Source organism: Suricata suricatta, chromosome 10, assembly GCF_006229205.1.
Source record: "Suricata suricatta isolate VVHF042 chromosome 10, meerkat_22Aug2017_6uvM2_HiC, whole genome shotgun sequence".
In the NCBI taxonomy this organism is placed as follows: domain Eukaryota; kingdom Metazoa; phylum Chordata; class Mammalia; order Carnivora; family Herpestidae; genus Suricata; species Suricata suricatta.
The window spans coordinates 35,910,549-35,931,378 of NC_043709.1; the positions used below are offsets into that span (position 1 = coordinate 35,910,549).

The 20,830-nt window shown below is 35.6% G+C and overlaps 1 protein-coding gene across 8 annotated transcripts in view; it reads left to right on the forward strand.

Moving 5' to 3' along the window:
- Window positions 1-20,830, forward strand: part of PPFIA2 (PTPRF interacting protein alpha 2) — a 463,512-nt gene that overhangs the window by 253,600 nt on the left and 189,082 nt on the right. For all 8 annotated transcript variants that reach the window (XM_029954962.1, XM_029954964.1, XM_029954965.1 and 5 more), the window contains one exon: window positions 15,262-15,363. In XM_029954962.1, coding sequence (XP_029810822.1) covers window positions 15,262-15,363 — 102 coding nt within the window. The remainder of the gene's footprint in view (window positions 1-15,261; window positions 15,364-20,830) is intronic.

A 20,830-nucleotide genomic window follows, 5' to 3' on the forward strand; every position in this document is an offset into this window, starting at 1 on the left:
CCATCCATTATTTAATTGTTGGACGTTTGGGTGTTTCCACTTTTTAGCTATAATGCGTAATGTTGCTATGAACATCCATGTATAAGTTTCTGTGTGGACATATGATTTTCATTTTCTTGAGTATATCTCTAGTAGTGAAATTGCTGAATCATATGGTAACTATGTTTTACCATTTGAGACACTGCCAGACTGTTTTTTCAAAGCAGCTGTACCATTTTACATTTCAACTAGCAGTATATGAGGCTTCTCTACATTCTTGCCAACACTTGTTATTATTTATCTTTTTGATTATAGGCATCCTAGTGGGCGTGAAGTGGCATCCCGTTGTGGTTTTAATTTGTATTTCTCTGATGGTTTGTATTTCAATAATTTTGAATATCTTTTCATTTGCTTACTGGCCATTTGTAGATGTTTGGAAAACTGTCTATTCAGACTTTTTCTCATTCTTTAATTGGGTTATTTGTTATTATTGAGTTGTAACAGTTATCTATATATTCTAGAAACAAGTTCATATTATAACATGCGATTTGCAAAAAAAATTTCTCTCATTCTGTGGGTTGTCTTCGTTTTCTGGATGATTTCATTTGAAGTGCAAAAGTTATTCCTTTTGTTGGTGTCAAAATTTTGATGATGTCAGCCTGGGCTGCCTTAGACTGGATGGCTGAAACTAATTTATCTTCTGACCATTCTGGGGGCTGGAAATCTGGGTTCAGAATGCCAGCATAGCTTAAGAGCTCTTCCTGACTTGCACATGACTGCTTTCTGTCTGTGTCCTCACATCCTAGACAGAGAGCTCTGGTGTCTCTTTCTCTATATATGAGGGCAGAAATCCCATCCTAAGAGGCTCACCCGCATGACCTCTTCTCAACTTAATTATTTCCCAAAGTCCCCATTTCCAGCTACCATCCCTTTGGGGAATAAGACTTAAATATGAATTTGGGGGGAACACAATTCAGGCCATAGCAGATGGTGCCCATTTTATCTATTTTTCTTTTGTTGCTTGAGCTTTTAGTATCGGATCTCAGAAACGGTTGCCTAATCCAAGATTATGGTTTAGCCCTATGATTTGTTCTAAGAGTGTTACAGTTTTCATGTACTTAAGTGTTTTGTTTCTTTGTTTGCTTTGGTTTTAGGAAGTTGTTCATGGTGTTTTTTTGATCCGGAAAATATTTTACTCAACATACATTTTGCCTGGCTAATTCATACTCATTTTTCATATACCATGTCAGATGCTCCCTCCATACACATACTTCCCGCAGGGCTTGGTTGATGTGTGGCGGTGGATGCTGAACACCCTGGATTCAGCCCCCAGTACAGCATTTCTCACATTGTATTGTAATTACTTCATCTACCTTTATTTACTATATCCTTTTCTCCATTGTACACATTATAAGGTCTGAAAAGATTGCAGGACCTCCTGCATATTAGGCATTCAATAATATTTTATGGGGTCAATACAGAAATTATCAAAATCTTAATTAACTGATGGTGAGAAATAGACTTGTCAAGCAGACCTGGTCTCCACAGTAGGCCAACAAAGGCAAGTCTCTTCTCTGCAGGAAACTGCACAGAAAATTCAGTTAGTCTAAGACTATTTCTCGGTGGCTATGGGCTCAGAACAGAACATGTTACATTATTTGAATATTTAATGGCGCCATGTCATGTGGGCGTGTCCTGATAGTTCCAGAACACACATATGCTTATCTTTACCCTTATTCTCACATGACTATAATTCTTGAGCCTTGACTCCCTTTCAGAGACAGTGTGCTTAGAAGACCCCTGCTGGCTCTTTCTTTTCTGTGGATTGTTTTTCTGTTTATTTGCTGCCATCTCCTCCCCCTTCTCACTGACAAATTCTGCCTATTTTTATGTTAATACAACAATGTTAGTAGGACACAAAGTGTTATTCTCTGAGCTGTGTTCTTCTAAATGCTGCATACAGTAAAATTCTCCAAGGCAGGACAATATGTTTTAATATCCTTTATAACTTCTAGGACACCCACTAGAGCATTTTAATTCAGTGGAGAGCAAATAATGTCATAGCCCAAATATTTTTGGCTATATAATTATAACTCTGTTGACTAGCGACATGATTTAGTTTTGTTTTGTTTAGAGTTGGAGCTTTGTTGGGCTATGTGGGGAGGTTTAAATATTCAGCTTGAATGCTATTTTGTGTGCCTGGGAGTGTTCGCCACAGCAGGTGTTACCTAACCAGATGCTAAAGCCTTTTAAATTAATACGCAGCATCTTGTCAAACATGCCTCCTGCTTTACACCGTTAGAGCTGTTGAAAATTGGCTTTTCCTGCCAACAGGGTTGTCGGTTGGCAATGACTCAGCCCTGACATGCTTTAGCTACAGTGCTTACTGGGCCAGGTGATTTTACTAATGTGCTTAGAATGTTGAGTTTTAATAAATTTTCAAATTTTTTTCAAGCATCAAATACGCAAAAATATCTTTTGGACATTGGTTTGGATAAAAGATTCTTTCCCTCTCTTTCTATAAAATGAGTCACCTCAAGGACAGGCTCATTAGTGGGGTTACAGAACTAAAAGTCTTGGTTCCTGTGGTAGGGTTTCTCTCTAATGATCTTCTTCTCTCTTTTTTCATATATCTGATACAATAAAACCAGGGCCCAAGGGCTATCCTTGTTTTGGGAAAAGTACAAGAAGGAGCTGGAGCAGGTTTAAAGGAAGAGAATACCTGGAATGTGTAACTTCAGTTGTGGCTCTAGGCCATTGAGTGTCTCTATCCTTGTGATTTCAGTAATAATATGCAGAAGGACAACAGGATTTGGGAGTTGAAGAAGCAACTCTATCCTTGTGATTTCAGTAATAATATGCAGAAGGACAACAGGATTTGGGAGTTGAAGAAGCAACTCAAAGATAGGATTTGGAAAGCTGGTCAAACTTAGAGCCGGAACCCAAGAGGAAGGGATCTTCATTCGACGTGGTCCATCCCACTCACCTGAGTCAGACAGTCTATAAAAGGCTTTAGGCTGTAACCCTGGGTTCCAGCCAGACCTGTAGGCAGCTGGGCTGCTCTCAAACAACATCTCCTGGTCACTGAAAGCTCCTCAAATATGTATTAGCCTGTCATTTCACATTTGTAATTTCACATCTTAAGCGTTGTGTAAGCACCAGGGGAGGAGCAAAAGATACAATGAGGTATGGAGGGAATTAGAGCAGATAAGGTCACATGCATGTTAAGAAAAGTTTTATGATGTCCAGATAATTTTCTCATAGTTTCTATCTTTATAGGCATTAATATTATGCTTAAGAGAACAGAGTGTTAGCTGGTGTGTTTTGGTAATATTATCCAAATTAATGAAAGACAAAGAATATACTCAGTGCAAAGGAGCAAACAGGTACAACAAGTCATTTTCTCTTACAAAAATTTTTATTCTGTCACATCAATGTCTATCATTTTTACCATGCTATTCCACTAATAATACAGTGGGATTCTCTCTGTATTGTTACTCTTGCGAGCATTCCTGCTGACTCTGATGTATTATTAGGATCTTCCAAAAGAAAAGTATGTGGGGCAGGGAGTAGGGATCTCAGTGAAATTTATTTAACTGATTTATTGAAGTCAGTTATGTGACTCTTGAGTTGCATTTCAGTTGCCATGAATGGGAAAAGAAAATCTATGATTTTCTAAAGCATATAATTAAATATACTATCCTAATATGGAAAACGGGGTCTTAGAAGAAAATAAAAGTGTATGTAGGATAACTACACATAGCTCAAAAATTACAGAGTGTATATCATTAATTGGACATCTATTGTAACCAGGACCTATGCTAGTTACATTTATATTACTGATCTCATTATCTTATTTATTTATTTACTTTAAGATTTTATTTTTGTAAGGCAGGTTTGGATTCACAGTAAAATTGAGAGGGAGGTACAATGATTTGTTAGGTATCCCTTGCCCCCACACATGCATAGACACCTCCATTATCAACAGTTTTCTACAGTTGATGAATCTACATTGATATGTCAGTATCATCCAAGTCCATGATACATCATCCAAGTCCATAATTCACATTATTCTGTAGATTTGGAGGAAGGTTTAATGACATGAATCTATCATTATATGATAATACAGCTTATTTTCATGCCCTAAAAATTCTCTGTACTCCATCTATTCACCCCAACGCCCTCTGACTCAACCACTGGCAATTGCTGTATTTTGTTGTTTTTTTTTAATGTCTTCATAGTTTAAACTTTTCCAGGGTATCATATAACTGGAGTCATGCAGCATGTAGCCTGTTCAGAATGGCTTCCTTTCACTTATTAATATGTATTTCAAGTTCCTCTATGTTGTTTCATGGCTCAATAGTTCATTTCTTTTTACTACTGATTAATATTTCCTTGTCTGGATGAACCACAATTTATTTATCCATTCACTTCTTGAAGGACATCCTGGTTGCTTCCAGGTTTTGGCAATTGTGAATGAAGCTATTGTAAACATCTACATGCCAACATGCCAGGAGTTTGCAGACGTACATTTTCAGTTCCTTTGGATAAATATGACGGAGTACAACACTGGATCATATGGACTAATGAGATCATTTTTACCCACACTCATCAAATCAGAGAGCATTGCTACCTACATTTCCTAGATAGACCACTGTGGCTTAAAAAATTCACTACTATTGTTTCAGATATGAGTCTAGCTCTGCTAAACTCTGAAAGCCACATATGACTTCTATGAGTAGGCAGAATATAAGGCCAATTTACCCATTAAGTACAGTACACACTGCTTAGGGTTCATGCTAATCTTAGGGGCACATGCAGATATTCCAATTACTTTTAAAATTAAAATGGAAATGAATATTGTCCAGTCTAGATTATATTAATTTATATCAACACAATCATAAAAGATAGCTTTTAACACTTCTTATGAATGAAGGGACAGAGGCAAAAGTACCTGAGGCCCACAGAAGTCATGATGCACAGAGTAGTCAATTTTGGGGATACTGAAAAATGTGCTTCCCTCTAAATATGTCCCCAACCAATCTATGATAGCATTGCCTGTCCTCTGGGATTCAACCACAAAACTGAATCATTTCTAACAGCTGCTTTTAAAGAGCATCTGATACCTGGGGCAGTTCTATACACTGACAAAGAGTAGAAAGCAGAGCAGAGGTAAAATAGAAGATGGGAACAGTTCAGTGGAAATGTAGTAAGTGAGGTATGGTGAGAACATGGCTTCATGGTCAGGCAGCCCGAGCCTGCCTGACAGCACCTATGCTTGATTTCAATAAACATCCCTTTTTTAGATGATGCCAGTTTCCTTGATTGGAAGAGTTTTGAAAACATAAGTTACCTGGTACCTGTGTTTACATCTACCATAAAATGGCTCTCGCAGCATGCTTGATTTTAACCAGGTTCCCATCTCTCAGATCACCGTAATACATTAACATAATTTTCTATTCTGCAGTTTTAGGGAAGAGACAACACAGGTCTCTTGTTGGAATATGGATACATATAAATCAAGGCGGCATAAAATATTATTTGCATGGAGTTTAAATCTCATTTTCCTTTTAGATTGGGCAGCTTTACTCAACAATTTCTGTGAAAACTCTGAGAGCCCAGTTGTGCCTGTCAAACTGTATTAGTTATGCAGGCGAGTCTCCCTTCCAGCCATCTAGCCCAAGGCTGACCATGAGACGTGGCTGTTCCGCACAGTAATTTTGGGTGACAGCTTTTCCTGGGCTCATGCAAGTCTAGGAGGCAATTATGAGACCAGAGGTCATTAACACTGCATTTGATTGCATAACATAATATGGCAATAATAGCAAAATATATGTATATATACATACAGAGAAAGATAGAGATGGGATATAAATTCCTATAAAACAAATGCTTTTTTGTTTTCAAACTGAAAATCTACAGACTCTCTCTCTCTCTCCCTCTCTACATACATATATATAATATATATATAATGTAAAGACTCCATTAAAACTTTTTGTTTTCATCTCTTCAGTGTAATATTTCTGCTATTAATTTGTTCTAGAAAATATGTCCTATGGTGCAGGGAAGGAAATATGAATCTTTACATGTAAATTTATGTGGAGTTATATCCAAAGAAATGTAGATTTAAAATCCAAAGCTTTCCACTGAGTATTACAAATAAAATTGCTAGAAGAATTTTCAATTTTCAGAAGAGAAGACACCAAAATATAGTAAATTGGAGATAGAGCCTAAGGAAGTCATTATAAAAACATTTTGAAGTCGTTAATTTTGTCTAATTTAAATGCTAGATGGTCAAGTCAGCATGTATCCATGCCATATGCTTTCCTCAGAGCTATTTTTGATTTGCACAAATGTTAGATGGTTGGAGAATAAACTTAAAAGATGCTTTTTTTGTGGTTGGTGAGGTTGGCGGTGGTGCTTAGTGAAGCTGAATTTCAGCTCACCCTTTATCTTTTCTCTTTTCTCTCAGACTGCTTTGCACTTAGGCTTCTTCAGCTGGTACATACTCAGATATACTGCAGAAATAAGGCCATTGCCAGCTAATTAATTAAGTGGCGCCCAAGAGTAGAGAATGCAGGTTTAATTGGAAGGTAAAGAGGGTTAAAATTGTAATTATGATGAATGGATTGTCAGAGATTACTCTGGAGACTGCTGCCTGGTGTCAATGACTTGAAATTAAAAGGTTGAATTTCCCTCTTGTCACACAGCTTCTCCTGGCCTGCTTTTTTGAAGTGAGGATTCACCTATGAAATCAAAGCCTTTCAAACATTTAGTTGCATAGATTTTTCCCAAATAAAGCCCCTCAAGTGAGCATTCTGAAATGAGTCATGGAACTCAGTGGTCTATTTCAATCCTATGTTTAATATTAAATAACAGAAAATTGACTTAAAATGAACATGTATAAAAGTAGAAATTTCTGCATCTGTCTGAAGATGGACAGCCTAGTAGGCTGTGAGGGTTTACAAGCTGAAAAGAGTCATGAGGAGAAAGGAAGAGGAACAATGGCTAGAGGAAGTTCTGATCCAAACACTCTTCTCCCCAGATTCCTCCTATAGAACGTAATTAGGTATAGGAACTAAGTGAATCTGTATCTTGCCCTTGTAGTTTTCGCTTTGAGAATAACACATATAGGAACCAAAACAAGAGAAGCTTCTTTGTATGAAACTAGTTGAGAACAATTCACTTACCTAAAGGCTATTAGTTCAAATTAGTGGCTCAGACATTTGAATTTCTCAAATTCATCCTTAGCTCTGATGCCAGCAAGCACAGGCCAAACTACTTTTAAGATACAAAGGCAGGTTACCTCTGCTGTGGGGATCTGACAGGCCTGGGGTTTGCCATATACTAGCATGGACCTTGCTAGAGTTAGTTAATCTCTTTTAATCAAGTTCTCATTTGTGTTCTGGGAAGAATAAGACTGCCATGATGAATAAATGATGTAACAGATGTAAATTTCCAACAGCATCCCAAGCCTTTAATAAAGTGCTCAAGAAATAGCAGCTTAAGATGATGTGGGCAGAGGAGAAAAGTGGTAAGACTAACAACTCAGCTGAAATAGACTACTTTAGATTTCATAGTTTATGAGACTTGTAAATTATAGTTAGGGGTATACAGAAATTAGATGACTTATGTTTGTGTGTAAGAAATGATACTTTTAATTTTTAAGAAACTAACAAAAATTATCTCTTTCTATATGTATATGTAATAGAATAAAAACATTTTTACAGTTACGTACTTGCTTCATTTATTTATTTAAATTCCAATGTCATTAACATACAGTGTTATATGAGTTTCAAGTGTACAACATAGTGATTCCATAGTTGCAAATATTACTCAGTGCTCATGAAGAGAAGTGCACTCTTAATCCTCTTCATCTATTTCACTCATCCCCCCACCCCCGTCTTCCCTCCAGTGACCATCTGGTTTATTCTCTGTAGTTAACAGTCTGTATTTTGGTTGGTCTCCCTTTTTTTCCCCTTTGTTCACTGTTTTGTTTCTTAAATTCCACATGTGAGTCAAATCATATGGTACTTATATTTTTCCAATTGGCTTATTTTGCTTAGTATTATAATTTCCAGCACCACCCATGTTGTTGCAAATGGCAACAGTTCATTCTTTTTTATGGTGAATTTTATATCTATATCTACATCTACCACAATTTCTTTATCCATTCATCTGTCAAAGGACACTTGGACTGCTAGTTTGACTATTGTAAATAATGCTGCAATAAACATAGGGGTGCATATAACCCTTCAAATTAGTGTCTTTGTATTCGCTGGGTGAATACCAAGTAGTGTGCCACTGGATTGTAGGATAGTTCTATTTTTAATTTTTTGAGGAACCCCTATGCTGTCATCCATAGGAGCTGCCCCAGTTTGCGTTCCCACCAATAGTGCTCCAGGGTTCCTTTTTCTTCGCATCCTCACCAATGTTTGTTTTTTCTTGAGTTATTAATTTTAGCCATTCTGACAGGTGTCAGAATATCTCATTGTGGTTTTGATTTGTGTTTCCTTGATGACAGGTGATGTTGAGCTTCTTTTCATGTGTCTGTTGTCCATTTGTATGTCTTCTTTGGAGAAATGTCTGTTCGTGTAGTCTGCCCACTTCAGTTGGATTACTTGTCTTTTGGGTGTTGTTTTATAATTTCTTTATATATTTTGGACACTAACCCATTATCATGTATGGCATTTGCAAATATCTTCTCCCAGTTTTTACTTGGGAGAAGTTACATTTTAACTTGCTTCCTTTATTGTCATCTCCTTAGCACTTAGCATAGTGTCCGTACATAGGGAGTGCTCATAGAAATGTCTGTGTGTGTGTGTGTGTGTGTGTGTGTGTGTGTGTGTGCGCACGTGCCTGTGTATTAAATGGTGCATGAGGATGTGTTAAGAAAGAACAGTACATTCCCTTTGGTTTGAGAGTACTTACATGGCACTTTGTGTCCTGACCGCCCTTTAAAATTACAAGAAACAAGCAGAGTAGAGAAAGTCATTTTTGTCCTGGAGGAAAAGTAGGAATTTTGGCAGACTATGGTTGGGAAACCAAATGATTGGTCTTAAAGTTGTTGAATATGGCCTATAGTTGGTAACTAATCTACTAGTCCTGTCTCAGTGATTCAAAGCAAAGAGAGGTCTTCTTATAGACTCCTTTGAATTCAGAAAGAGTGAAGTATACATGAAGTTTTCTTCTAACATTATCTTTGCTGTCCTCAGCTTCTGAAAATGCTGTTAAACATCGTTCTATTTCTTACCTCTTTTACTCAAAATTATAGTTTTGAAATCATTCCATGTTGCTACATGTTAGCCTATTGATTCTGCCCTTTGTACAGTATTCCATCATATGCATTTACTATATTTAATTCACCCATTTTCTATAGCTGGAAATCCAGGTTGTTCCCAACTCTTGGCCACAAAACCAACTTTCCTCAGCATCTCTAATATTCTGATGTCCGTAGTGTAGTTCTAACAGCAAATATGTGTGTGTGTGTGTGTGTATGTGTATAGTACATCATTTCCTAAATTCATTTGGCTATGCATTTTTTTTCCTGAGAACCTTATAGAAATCCAATTCTATAGATTATAGCTTGGAAAACAATAGACTAGAGAAGTAACATAGATTAAATATGTAGTTTTTCTCTGAGAATGAATAAGACAACATAATATAACCAAAGAACAGGGGCACCTAGGTGGCTCATTTGGTTGGGCGTCTGACTTTGGCTCAGGTCATGATCTTGCCGTTACTAAGTTCAAGCCCCACTTCAGGCACTGTGCAGACAGCTCAGAGCCTGGAGCCTGCTTCAGAATCTCAGTCTCCCTCTCTCTCCCTGTTCCCCTCCTGCTTGCACTCTGTCTCTGTCTCTCTCAAAAATAAACATTAAAAAATGTTTTTAAAAACATAGCCAATGAACAATAATAAATCTGAATGCAAGAATTATTGGGAATAATAGTATCACTTTATATATATATATATATATATATATACATTCAATAAAACATAGTAGACAATAATGCCATAGCTATGTAGAATATAGCACAGCATAATATTTCAGATGTAAACAAACAGCGGATAAAAAGGATATCATACATGTTATATGTTGTGCAAATCCTAAGGATCTCACTCAGAAAAAGAGATAACTACCAAATTATACCTTTTAAAAATAATTTTTCTATTATAGTAAAAATGTTTAGCAAAAGTGATCCATTCAGTTATTGTAAAAGCAAGGAATTAATTGTCTATAATTTGTCAGGAACTATGCTAAATCCTAAAAATATAAAAATAAACAAAATAACAACCTTGTATTGTAGGATCATACTGTTACTTAAAGGAAATGAACACATAATTCAATTATTTTAAAAACAATTTATGAAATGCATTGATCACTTTTGGACAAGGTACTGTAGAACATTAACAATGCATAGTGCTGGGGAAGGGGATGGGGGAAAGTTACAAACAGAGAGAGAGGGAGGGAAACCCTAAGATCCTCTTAAATACAGAGAACAAACTGAGGGTGATGGGGGCGTGGAGGAGGGGGAAAGTGGGTGATGGGCACTGAGGAGGGAACTTGTTGGGATGAGCACTGGGTGTTGTATGGAAGCCAATTGACAATAAATTATATTAAAAATGCATACTGCTAATTTAAAAATAAATTAGGCATAGAGGATATGGAAGAGTGTAAGGAAATATAAGGAGAACAGGAAGAGCATGTTTAAGAGATAGTATGTGAAAGAAAGAAATAGAAGAGACAGATGAAGAAATGGAAAGGTGGAAATAGAAACAAGAAAGAAAAATCTGTGTTTGATGCAGAAGACATACCTTCTAAGGAGGAGGCTTTACAGGTTCAGAGTCACCTGTAAATCAACAATGTCTCTAAGAATGAAGGGTAACATTGATAATTTAAGAGTGTAACTTTAGTGATGGGTTTTGAGTGACGAAAATCCCTGATGTCCCTCAAATGTTAAGTTATCTTTATATCTTCTGCTCCTAGGAGTGGATCTGAAATGTAGTAGTTGCCCAATAAATGTTGTATGGGTGGATGGATAAGAAGAGTGATAAGTCTGTTATCTATTGGAACTATTAAGACATTTGGTGATTTTTCATTTTCAGCCCAAAGAAAGCAGTGTTGCAGAAATGAAAGAGTTTTGGAATCAGGGTGGATTATTTGTAGCTGTGTGACCTTGAGCAAGTTATTCATCTATGCTAAGCTTCAGCATCTTCATCTGAAAAATAGGGAAGAGATTAAGTAATTCATATGAAATGCTAATCTCAGGGCAGAGCAAATGTCTCCTGCTCAAAAGGGTAATTGCTTACTGTTCAATGGCAAAGTGAATTAATTATGAAAGGGCCATGTTTTAGAGGGTTTGAACTTTAAAAGTTAAAGTATGTTTACATTTGGTGTTTGAAAGTAGGAAGCTCTGAGAAGTTTTGTGAGCTTGAGAAAGATAAATTTTTTGCAAAGACTGAAAGAAGGACAAATTAGAAAGATCAGGAGGAACAAAACAAACAAGTTAAAACCTATACCACTGACTGACTCTAACATTGGACAAATTTCTTAATTTCACTAGGCTTCAGTGAGATTTATTTTTAAGACTGCATATTCTTAGAGCAGTTTTAGGTTCCTAGCAAAATTGAGGGGAAGGTATAGAGATTTCCCATACACCCTCTATCCCCGCACATGAATCGCCTCCGCTAGTATCAACACCTCCGTCAAAACGGTACATCTATTACAACTGATGAACCTGCATTTAGACATCATTATCACCAAGTCCACACTTTACATTACTCATGGTAATTGTTCACTCTTGGTGTTGTGCATTCTGTGAGTTTAGATAAATATACAATGACATGTATTCAACATTTCTCCATACAGAGTATTGTCACTGCCCTAAAAATCCTCTATGCTTAACCTATTCACCCCTCTTTCCCAGCCCAACCCCTGCCATTCACTGATATCCCCAGTTTCGCTTTTGCCATATAGTTGGAATCATACAGTACATAGCCTTTTCAGAATGGCTTCTTTCTCTTAGTAGTATGCATTTAAGTTTCTTCCATGTCTTTTCCTGTCTTGATAGCCCATTTCTTTTTAGCATTGAATACTGTTCTATTGTCTGGATGTACCAAAGTTTATCCATTCACCTATTGAAATTGGTTGCTTTTAAAGTTTTATCAATTATGTATAAAACTGTTATAAATATTTATGTGCCTATTTTTGTGTGGACATGCTTTTTTAACTCCTTTGGGTAAATGCTAAAGAGTGGGATTGCTGGGTTGCATATACGAGTGTTTAGTTTTATTTAGTGACATTCCAGCATTTTGTTACAGAGTTTTATTATGATTAATGAGATAATATAAATTGCTTGGCAGATTACCTGACATATTATAAGGGCTGAATCAATGTTAATTATTTTTGGTGTCATTATTGTCTCATAAAAGGTATATAAAACTCAGTTCATTTTCACAGTAAGGATGGAGAAGTAGGTACGGAGGAGACAAATGTCAGAGGAAAAGTAGAAAAACATTTGATGATTAACTCTATATGAGGTGTCTGCATCTGTTTCAATCCCAGATATACAGAATGTGCTGGTTAAATTCTTGTTACTCTGCATGGAAGGTATACTTTGCCTTAGGCCTCCTAGTTCCCCTTACTCCCTTTGGATTAAGTAAGGGATATTTTAAGTAATGGTTACCTAATTCTTCAGATAAGGGGAGAGATACTGATAAATGCACTTCAAATCTGAATCATATAAGCCTGAAAAAGAGCTAGGGTCAAGTGATACAGTGGAAAAGCGCTAGACAAGGGATCTGGAAAACTATGTTCACAGTCTAACCCTCTTTCTATGGGTTGTGACCTTCATGAACTTGGATTTGAGTCTTAGTATTTCAGTTCTCTCAGCCATTGAATGGGAATGAGACTACCCGGCTGGCTATTTAGAGAACAAGAGATAAGGACTGTCAAAGCCTGAAATTTGCTAGGAAGTTAATAAATTTTAAATTAATCTTAATACATGGCATCACCAAATAGCTTGCTCAGATTCAGTTCCATGATAACAAATAAAACAAATCCAAAATCATCAATCGCCAATAACATCTTGACCAATTACTGTCCTTGACTTTGAGTACATGATTGCTTCAATACATATAGATTTGTATTGTTCTCTGTTCTAATCATAAAAGGACATTTCTTCATTGTAGAGAGTTTTGATGATAAAAATACATAGGAGGAAGTGAAAAAAACTCACTTATTTTTTTTTACCACCTAGAAACATGATGTATCATGTTAAAATTCTGAAATACTTCCTTCTGATATTTTGTCTTTCTGTACATAGGAAGCTGGATCTCTAGAAAGATAAGCCTTGATATATATTTTTAAACTGATATGATGTTATTTATAGATTTGATATATGTTTTGTCTAGTGACATTCATAAAGATTACTTATAAATGCCTGTATGTTAACAATATATAATACAGAATCATCAGTGTCTTGTTTTCTCTATCAAAATTACATTTAAAAAAAAAACCTTCTAATGTTTGTTTTTGAGAGAGAGACAGACAGACAGACAGATTATGAGCAGGGGAAGGGCAGAGAGAGAGGGAGATCCAGAATCTGAAGCAGGCTTCAGGCTCTGAGCTGTCAGCACAGAGCCTGACATGGGGGTTGAACTCACAAACTGCGAGATCATGACCTGAGCCAAAGTTGAATGCTTAACTGACTGTGCCACCCAGACACCCCAATTATGCTGTTTTTATAAAGTTTTGTTTTTATGGAAATGTTTATTATTTTCTACTTGTAGCTTCTTTCCATTCTCCATTTAAATAATATGTTCGGAGATCATCAACAACATTTAAGCAGGCAGCAATCAGGGGACAGAACATTTATATGTAATGCTAGCCTAAGTGTAACAGTGAACTCTTTCATCTTGATTCTAAGCTCTAAGTCTGTTTAGACCACTCTGAGGTCTTTGAAGTACCCACTTGGGCTAAAGCCACTCAGAGAGAAACTCAGCAAAATAAGTGGTTTGAAGCAAACAAAAATATAAACCTTAAACCTTTCCCAGCTTTGCATAATCATCATATTCATTGGCTTTTGACTATATTTGCCTTGAGAGAGGTTAGGTTAACCAAAACTGATTTTCGTTTTTATGTTTGGTCCTCTGACAGTGACTTCTCAGCACAGAGCTGTTTTCACAAATATTTAAATATTTGACACACGTTTGACAATTCTCAGTCTTATTACTGAGAATCACTTTTCAATAATTTAATGATAATTGTAATGATAACACGAGTCTGTTTACTATTTTTCAAAATTATTTTAAAATAGTATTTGCTTACATGTTGAAGTAGCCAAATAATTGAATTAAGTTTCTTGGTTTTCTTTTTAAGTAATCTTTACTGTGTCTGAACTCTCTGCCTCATGGTAAAAATACCCAAATCATTACAATCTCTGATCCCATTTTAGAGAAGCCATTGAAGTTTCCTCTAAAGTGTCATTTGTCACATGGAGAGAGGATTACTCCAGAACCCTCAATATTTTTTTGAAAATAAATACTAACTGAGTACCTACTATGTCTTAGACTTTGAAAGTGTAACATTGAAGTCCAGACAAAGTTCCAGTTCATGTGGACCTTGTGCTTCTGAGGGGAGAACTGAATACTGTATAAATTAATAATTTACTAGATGATGTTATTAACTCATGCATTTTTTAATTTGTAAGAGGTACATTCTCTTTCTTCATCTTGTTAACATATAAATGAACATCTTAATCTCTAAGTAGCATAACATTAAGTACGGTTTTTGTTGGTATTGGTAATGGTTTTTGTTTTGTTTTGTGTTTGTTTTTTGATGATTTAGTATACTCACTCCGAACATTGCTGAACAAGGTTGAAAGTGTGAAATTTTTGGAATTGTTCACAAAATTAGCCAAATTTAAATCATTCTATATAAATTATTAGTATATTGTCATACTAATGTTAATTTCCTCATATATCTGACGCACTTTGAAATATGTTTTATGCACTCACCTAAGCAGCATATTATAAAGAATGTGAATGCTAAATATCATGGATTAGCATTTTCTGAACACTGGAACCAAATTAATTTAATAACAGATATATATAAGTTATTAAATTTATAATATTAATTTAATATTAAATGTAATAATATATATATCTCCCAGTCATTGAAGTCATTATTTCCATTTTTTATTCAGAAGTTTATATTTTTTAACCCTGAAAATCTATAATATATCTGAAATATGTCTTCAAATATTTTTACTGCTTTTTCAGGAATTTGCCGCACTGACAAAAGAACTCAATGCCTGTAGGGAACAACTTCTAGAAAAGGAAGAAGAAATTTCTGAACTGAAAGCTGAAAGAAACAACACAAGAGTAAGTATAAAACTGCCTCTGCTTGGAATAAATCCCATAGACAATGCAGTGCCTTCTCTCTTATATACACTCACACAAACATAAACATTTTAAAACTTGAGGAAGACCTTAAGCAGTTACTAACTCATAGTCTGTTCTTTAAAGTAAAGGAGAATTTTCTATAACCCTCAAGACAGGAAGGCCGGAAACCTAAATTACAGTCTCAGCTACTAAATCACTATGTTGCCTTAGAAAATGTTTTTATTCCTTCTGACCTTTGCTTTATTTGACTTTAAAAAGAAGGGCTGGCTTTCAACAGTGAGGTTCAAACTTTCAAACTATTGTATTAGAGTAAGGGACCAATACCTCAGAGCCTGGGGGTGAGGGAATGGCTGGACATTGGTCTTCACTTCCCTCCGCAAAGTATTTATTTAAAAAAAAAAAAGTTAAAATGTATAAATCCACTGGAGCAGAACTCTCCTAATAAAGAGAGGCGTACCTTTTCTATTTTAGAAGATGATTGAGGAGATTTCTTGTTCTCATGTTCTGATTTTATGAAGCTGATGTACTATATCCTGTTCTTGGAAACTCCTGTATTCTTTCAGTCTTATGCCCTGTGTGTGACATTAAAGTCCAGAATTTGATCAAAGATGTTATATTGCAAATGCAGAAGGAAAAGTTACTAAATTTCATAAAATATATAAATCACCAGATTACCTATAAATAATAACAGCTTCTCTACTAAAAACACTTTCGTGTGGATATATATAATTTTATGCAAATATATATAATTTTATGCAAATTAAAAAATATATGTGGAATTGATACATATGTTCAATTTCAACATGAAGTAGGTAAAAATATTTTCAGTGTTACAACTCTAGCAAATGAGTGCTATAAAATGAGAAAGTGGAGAAAGTGAGGTATAGTTAATAGTATATTCATTTTATGCTTGGTCTTAGTAACATAAAAACAATACCTCCACAAACAGTGAGCTTGTACCTTTAATGAGAAGTATGCATTGTATGAATAACGGCTATATGATCAAACTCAATTTAACTCCTTATACTTTGGGGTCTTATTTTATGATTAAGAGAATTCACACAGCATGCACACAAGGCATTGGCTTTTTTTTTAAATTATTTTTTAACGTTTTTTTTTTTTTTTTTGAGACAGAGAGTACAAGCAGCAGAGAGGGAGAGAGAGAGAGGGAGATACAGAATCTGAAGTAGGCTCCAGGCTCTGAGCCATCAGCACAGAGTCTGATGCAGGCTATAACTCACAAACCGTGAAATCGTGACCTGAGCTGAACTCAGATGCTTAACCAACTGAGCCACTAAGGCCCCCCAAGGAATTGATTTTTTTTGAGACATTGATGACACAGTTACATGGGCTGCCTCAAAGAGAACACAACAATGACAGTTTAGATCATGTTATTGGGTGTCAGAAGAATTTTTTCTGTATTTTTCACCCTTGATTTTTAACTTACAATTTTATGCAAATTTACAATTTATTTCTGCCATGAGATTTATTCTGCCCTATTTCACTATTTTCCATTTTAATACTTTAGGCTACATTCCCTGCTGTAGCACAGTACAGCCAAATATAAAAGTAGGATCCGGAAGCTGAACATGGAAGGAAATGCAAACTTCTTGGTAGACTTTCAACTAATTCTCATATTTAAAATGTGCCAGAAACTCTTCTTTTAGCTGTACATTTCTTCTTTGTGCAGTTTTTTTCAGCCTATAGCCCGTTATTCCTTCTTAATGCCCTTTGAGGGACACATTATAATTATCCCCACTTTGCAGAGGAGGGGACTGCTCAGAAAAAGGCATATAACTTGCCACAACTTACAGTGAGTAAATAGAAGAGAAGAGGTTTAAAAGCTAAGGCAGTCTAACTTCAGAGCCCATGCCCTTAAATATGAGACCACTGGCACGATTACTCAAGTTACATCTATGAAAACATCCCCAAGATTTACAACAGCTTAGAGAAGACATGGCCTAAGAGTAAACGATTGCAGTATGGAGTGAGTGCATCCTTCCTTCCCGCTTGTGACTCATTTCCGAGAACTGGGCAGCAGCATCCACACAATATTCACCATACTACTCTCCACGACATCAGGAGTATCTCCCGACTGTTGCACCTGCAAAGGAGCCTTGGAGGATAGAGGCAGTAAGGCAAGCTATACTTTTTCCTACCTCTTCAGGGGTCAAAGTGAGAAAGATACAAACATTAAATTCCATTAGGGTAACAGAAATTGAAGCCGCTGATTTTAAACATGACTTTAAACATGAATAATATTTACTTTGAAAACATGAATAGAGCCAGAAAGCACTTTTTCCACATTCCTTAAAGCAGTGGTGTTGGGGGACTTTTGTTGTTGATTAAACCTAGGAAAAAAGATTTATGGGACCTTCTTTGTGCAGAATATCAATTATATGATAACTTCCTAAGTTACATAATCACCTATCCCCCTCCCCCCCAAAATATCCAGGACTAATTTTCTCCCTTCCCCCAGAATGCTCTCTTAATGTTGTAAAATATGATACTTTTTAGAGATTTATATAATAGTTTCTCCTTCTACATGTCGACATGTTCTGTTTTTGGAGTTTTTTTTTGTTTTTTGTTTTTTTGTTTGTTTTCCTGCTCTAAACACCTACTTATTAGTCATGGAGAAAGAGCAACAGAATTTCCTCTTGGTGTTATATTGTGAGGAAGTTTACAGTAGAAGTGAGTGTCTCAATTTCCAGTGCTGTGATACCATTTAGTTTCCATGTTGATGAATTAACATATGCTTATCAATTGAGGTAAATACAACAAAAAAAGTCTACAAAGAGCACCCATAAGAAGATAGAGTATTCGTGTTAATTTTGAGTATCATCAAAACAATAAATGAGAAAGGGCTCTGCTGTACATGAATGAATTATATCTTCTCCAACTGGAATATAGACATATCACAGGGATTTCAATAAATGACTTATTGGATATAGCAATTAATAATAATGATCATATACTAGCTAACATTAATTACCTGTGAACTGCTTTCTAAATGTTTTGTGTGTTTAACTTACTTTATTCTTACAGCAATCCTGTTACCCCCATTTAACTGATGGGAAAATTAGCATGTAAATAATTTGCCCGGGCACACGCCTTATAAGTGACACATCGGGAGCATCTACTTCTCAGCTTAACCACAGGCTATATATTTAAGAGACCATGTCCCTAATGTCACTTGCAAGTCAGATGTGATACAAATGGTTGTGTTTAGGAAAAAAGGAGAGTTTGTTCATTTTCTTTTAGTTAAGTTCTAATGTTCAGTAATTTATTTTGTATCAATTGTGTGCAAATTGATAAATATGAGGGATTTATTCTGATGTCAGAGCTGAAAGTTGTAGCCATTTATCATTTTGTCACTATAGTAACACCTGGTCCCCAGCTCAAAATTATGAATGAATGAAAGAAATCAAAGTAATCAGTAAATTCAGCTGCGTCAAGTAATTAAATTCAGGACATCCAATTAAAGTCATCCTAATATTATCAATTACTGTGCAAAAGTAGAAATTTCAAAAATTTTAGAGATTACTTATAGAAACATTCTAAAAGCTTTATTGTTTAATATTTTCACACTCTAAGTGTAGAAAATGATTAAACAAAATTTATTTCTTTTTTATTTTCTTAAATTGTTATTTATTTATTTATTTATTTTTATTTTAGAGAGAGCAAGGAAGCAGAGAAGAGGGGCCGAGGGAGAGAGAGAGAATATTAATCAGGCACTCTGTTTAGATCAGAGCAGGATGCGGGGCTCAATCCCATAACCCTGGGACTATGACCTGAGTCAAAATCAAAAGTCCGATGGACACTCAACTGACTGAACCACCCAGGCCCCCCCAAAATTTGTTGTTTCTATAACTTTTCTGACCACACATAGTCAAATTATATGTATAGATAATAATTTATTGCTGCCATTATTTCAACAAATTCAAACTGACTACTAAACCTTATCGCGTTTTGGTAGAATTAATTACTAAAGAGCTAAAAAAATATTTAACCAGTTATTTATTATTTCTTAATATCAGAGTGGAGAATTTTTATTGTTGTTTTGGAACTGTTTTAACTGTTTTTGTGGCTGAAGATTTCAAAGAATATTTTATATTATTGACAGTGTTTAAGAAAGTAACTATTGCTTGACTTTGAAAAAGAAATTATGATTTCAAGAGCCATTCTTAATGTCAATTATAAATAATAGAGCTGTAACTTCATCTTACAGATCACCAACTTAAAGACCTAATTATCCTTAATTCAAATTAAAGACCTAATTTGAAACATTCCTTACCATGCCCTTACTTTTGTTTGAGCCAAGAAATTATACAAATAAATGTTTAAATACAGTGAGACACCTGCCATTACTAAAGAGAAGCTTCCCGTTCTTGACAAACTTCTGTCTACACTAGTTAATAAAACCCCCCAAACATATTTCCTCAATGAGTAGAAAGTACAGTCCAGTTGAGAAAGGAAGACCCTAGCTGTTGGAGGCCGGTGAAAATACATGTGTGTGTATTTGTACATATATCTGAAAGTGCTGACAGGATATGACAAAAGGAAGAAGACACATAACTAATATATAACATAACTAAAGACATAGGCCTTTCCAACAGCTGTTGCAACATGAGACTGAAATATTTACATAGAGCTATAGGGGATTGTAAACAGTATCGGAAATTAGAGGATATTAAGTACACTGAGCAAAAAGCAACTAGTTTGAAGTTTCTCATTCTCAGATGTTAGTGATGTGTTATGTGGTCATATTCAGTAGCCAAATTAGTGTACAGGCCAGAGTATATTTCTACCTGAATGCCATTTGTGATTGAAAATAATTTCACACTGGTGTGTTGAATTTAAATGTAATAAAAACTTGTATAATTTTAGAAATTTAGTTAAAATTTTTTCAATGATGCAATATGTATGTATGCATATATGATGTGTTTGTGTGCACGTGTGTATATGTGTATATGAGTATATATATATATGTGTGTATATATATGTATATATGTGTGTGTGTGTGTGTGTGTGTGTATATGTAAGCCATGGTCATTTAAAATTAATTCCACCATAGAATTAATGGCCATTTATGTAGTTCCTGCAATATTTTGAGTACACCAGACAGAGTACCTTCTGCAAGACTTGTTAAATATTAGACAAAAGTGTACTTCCTAGCAGAGTGCCTAAGTGGCTCAGTTGGTTGAGTGTCCAACTCTTGATTTAGGCTCAGGTTATGATCCCAGGGTCATGGGACTGAGCCCCCTGTTTTGGACTCCATGCTGAGCGTGGAGCCTGCTTAAGATTCTTTTTCCCTCAGCCCCTCTTCCTTGCTCATGTGAGTGTGCTCTCCCTCCCCCTCTCTCTCTCTCTCTCTCTCTCTCTCTCTCTTTCTGTCTCTCTCGAAAGAAAAAAAGTGTAGTTCCTACCAAATGTGTATTGTTAGTAG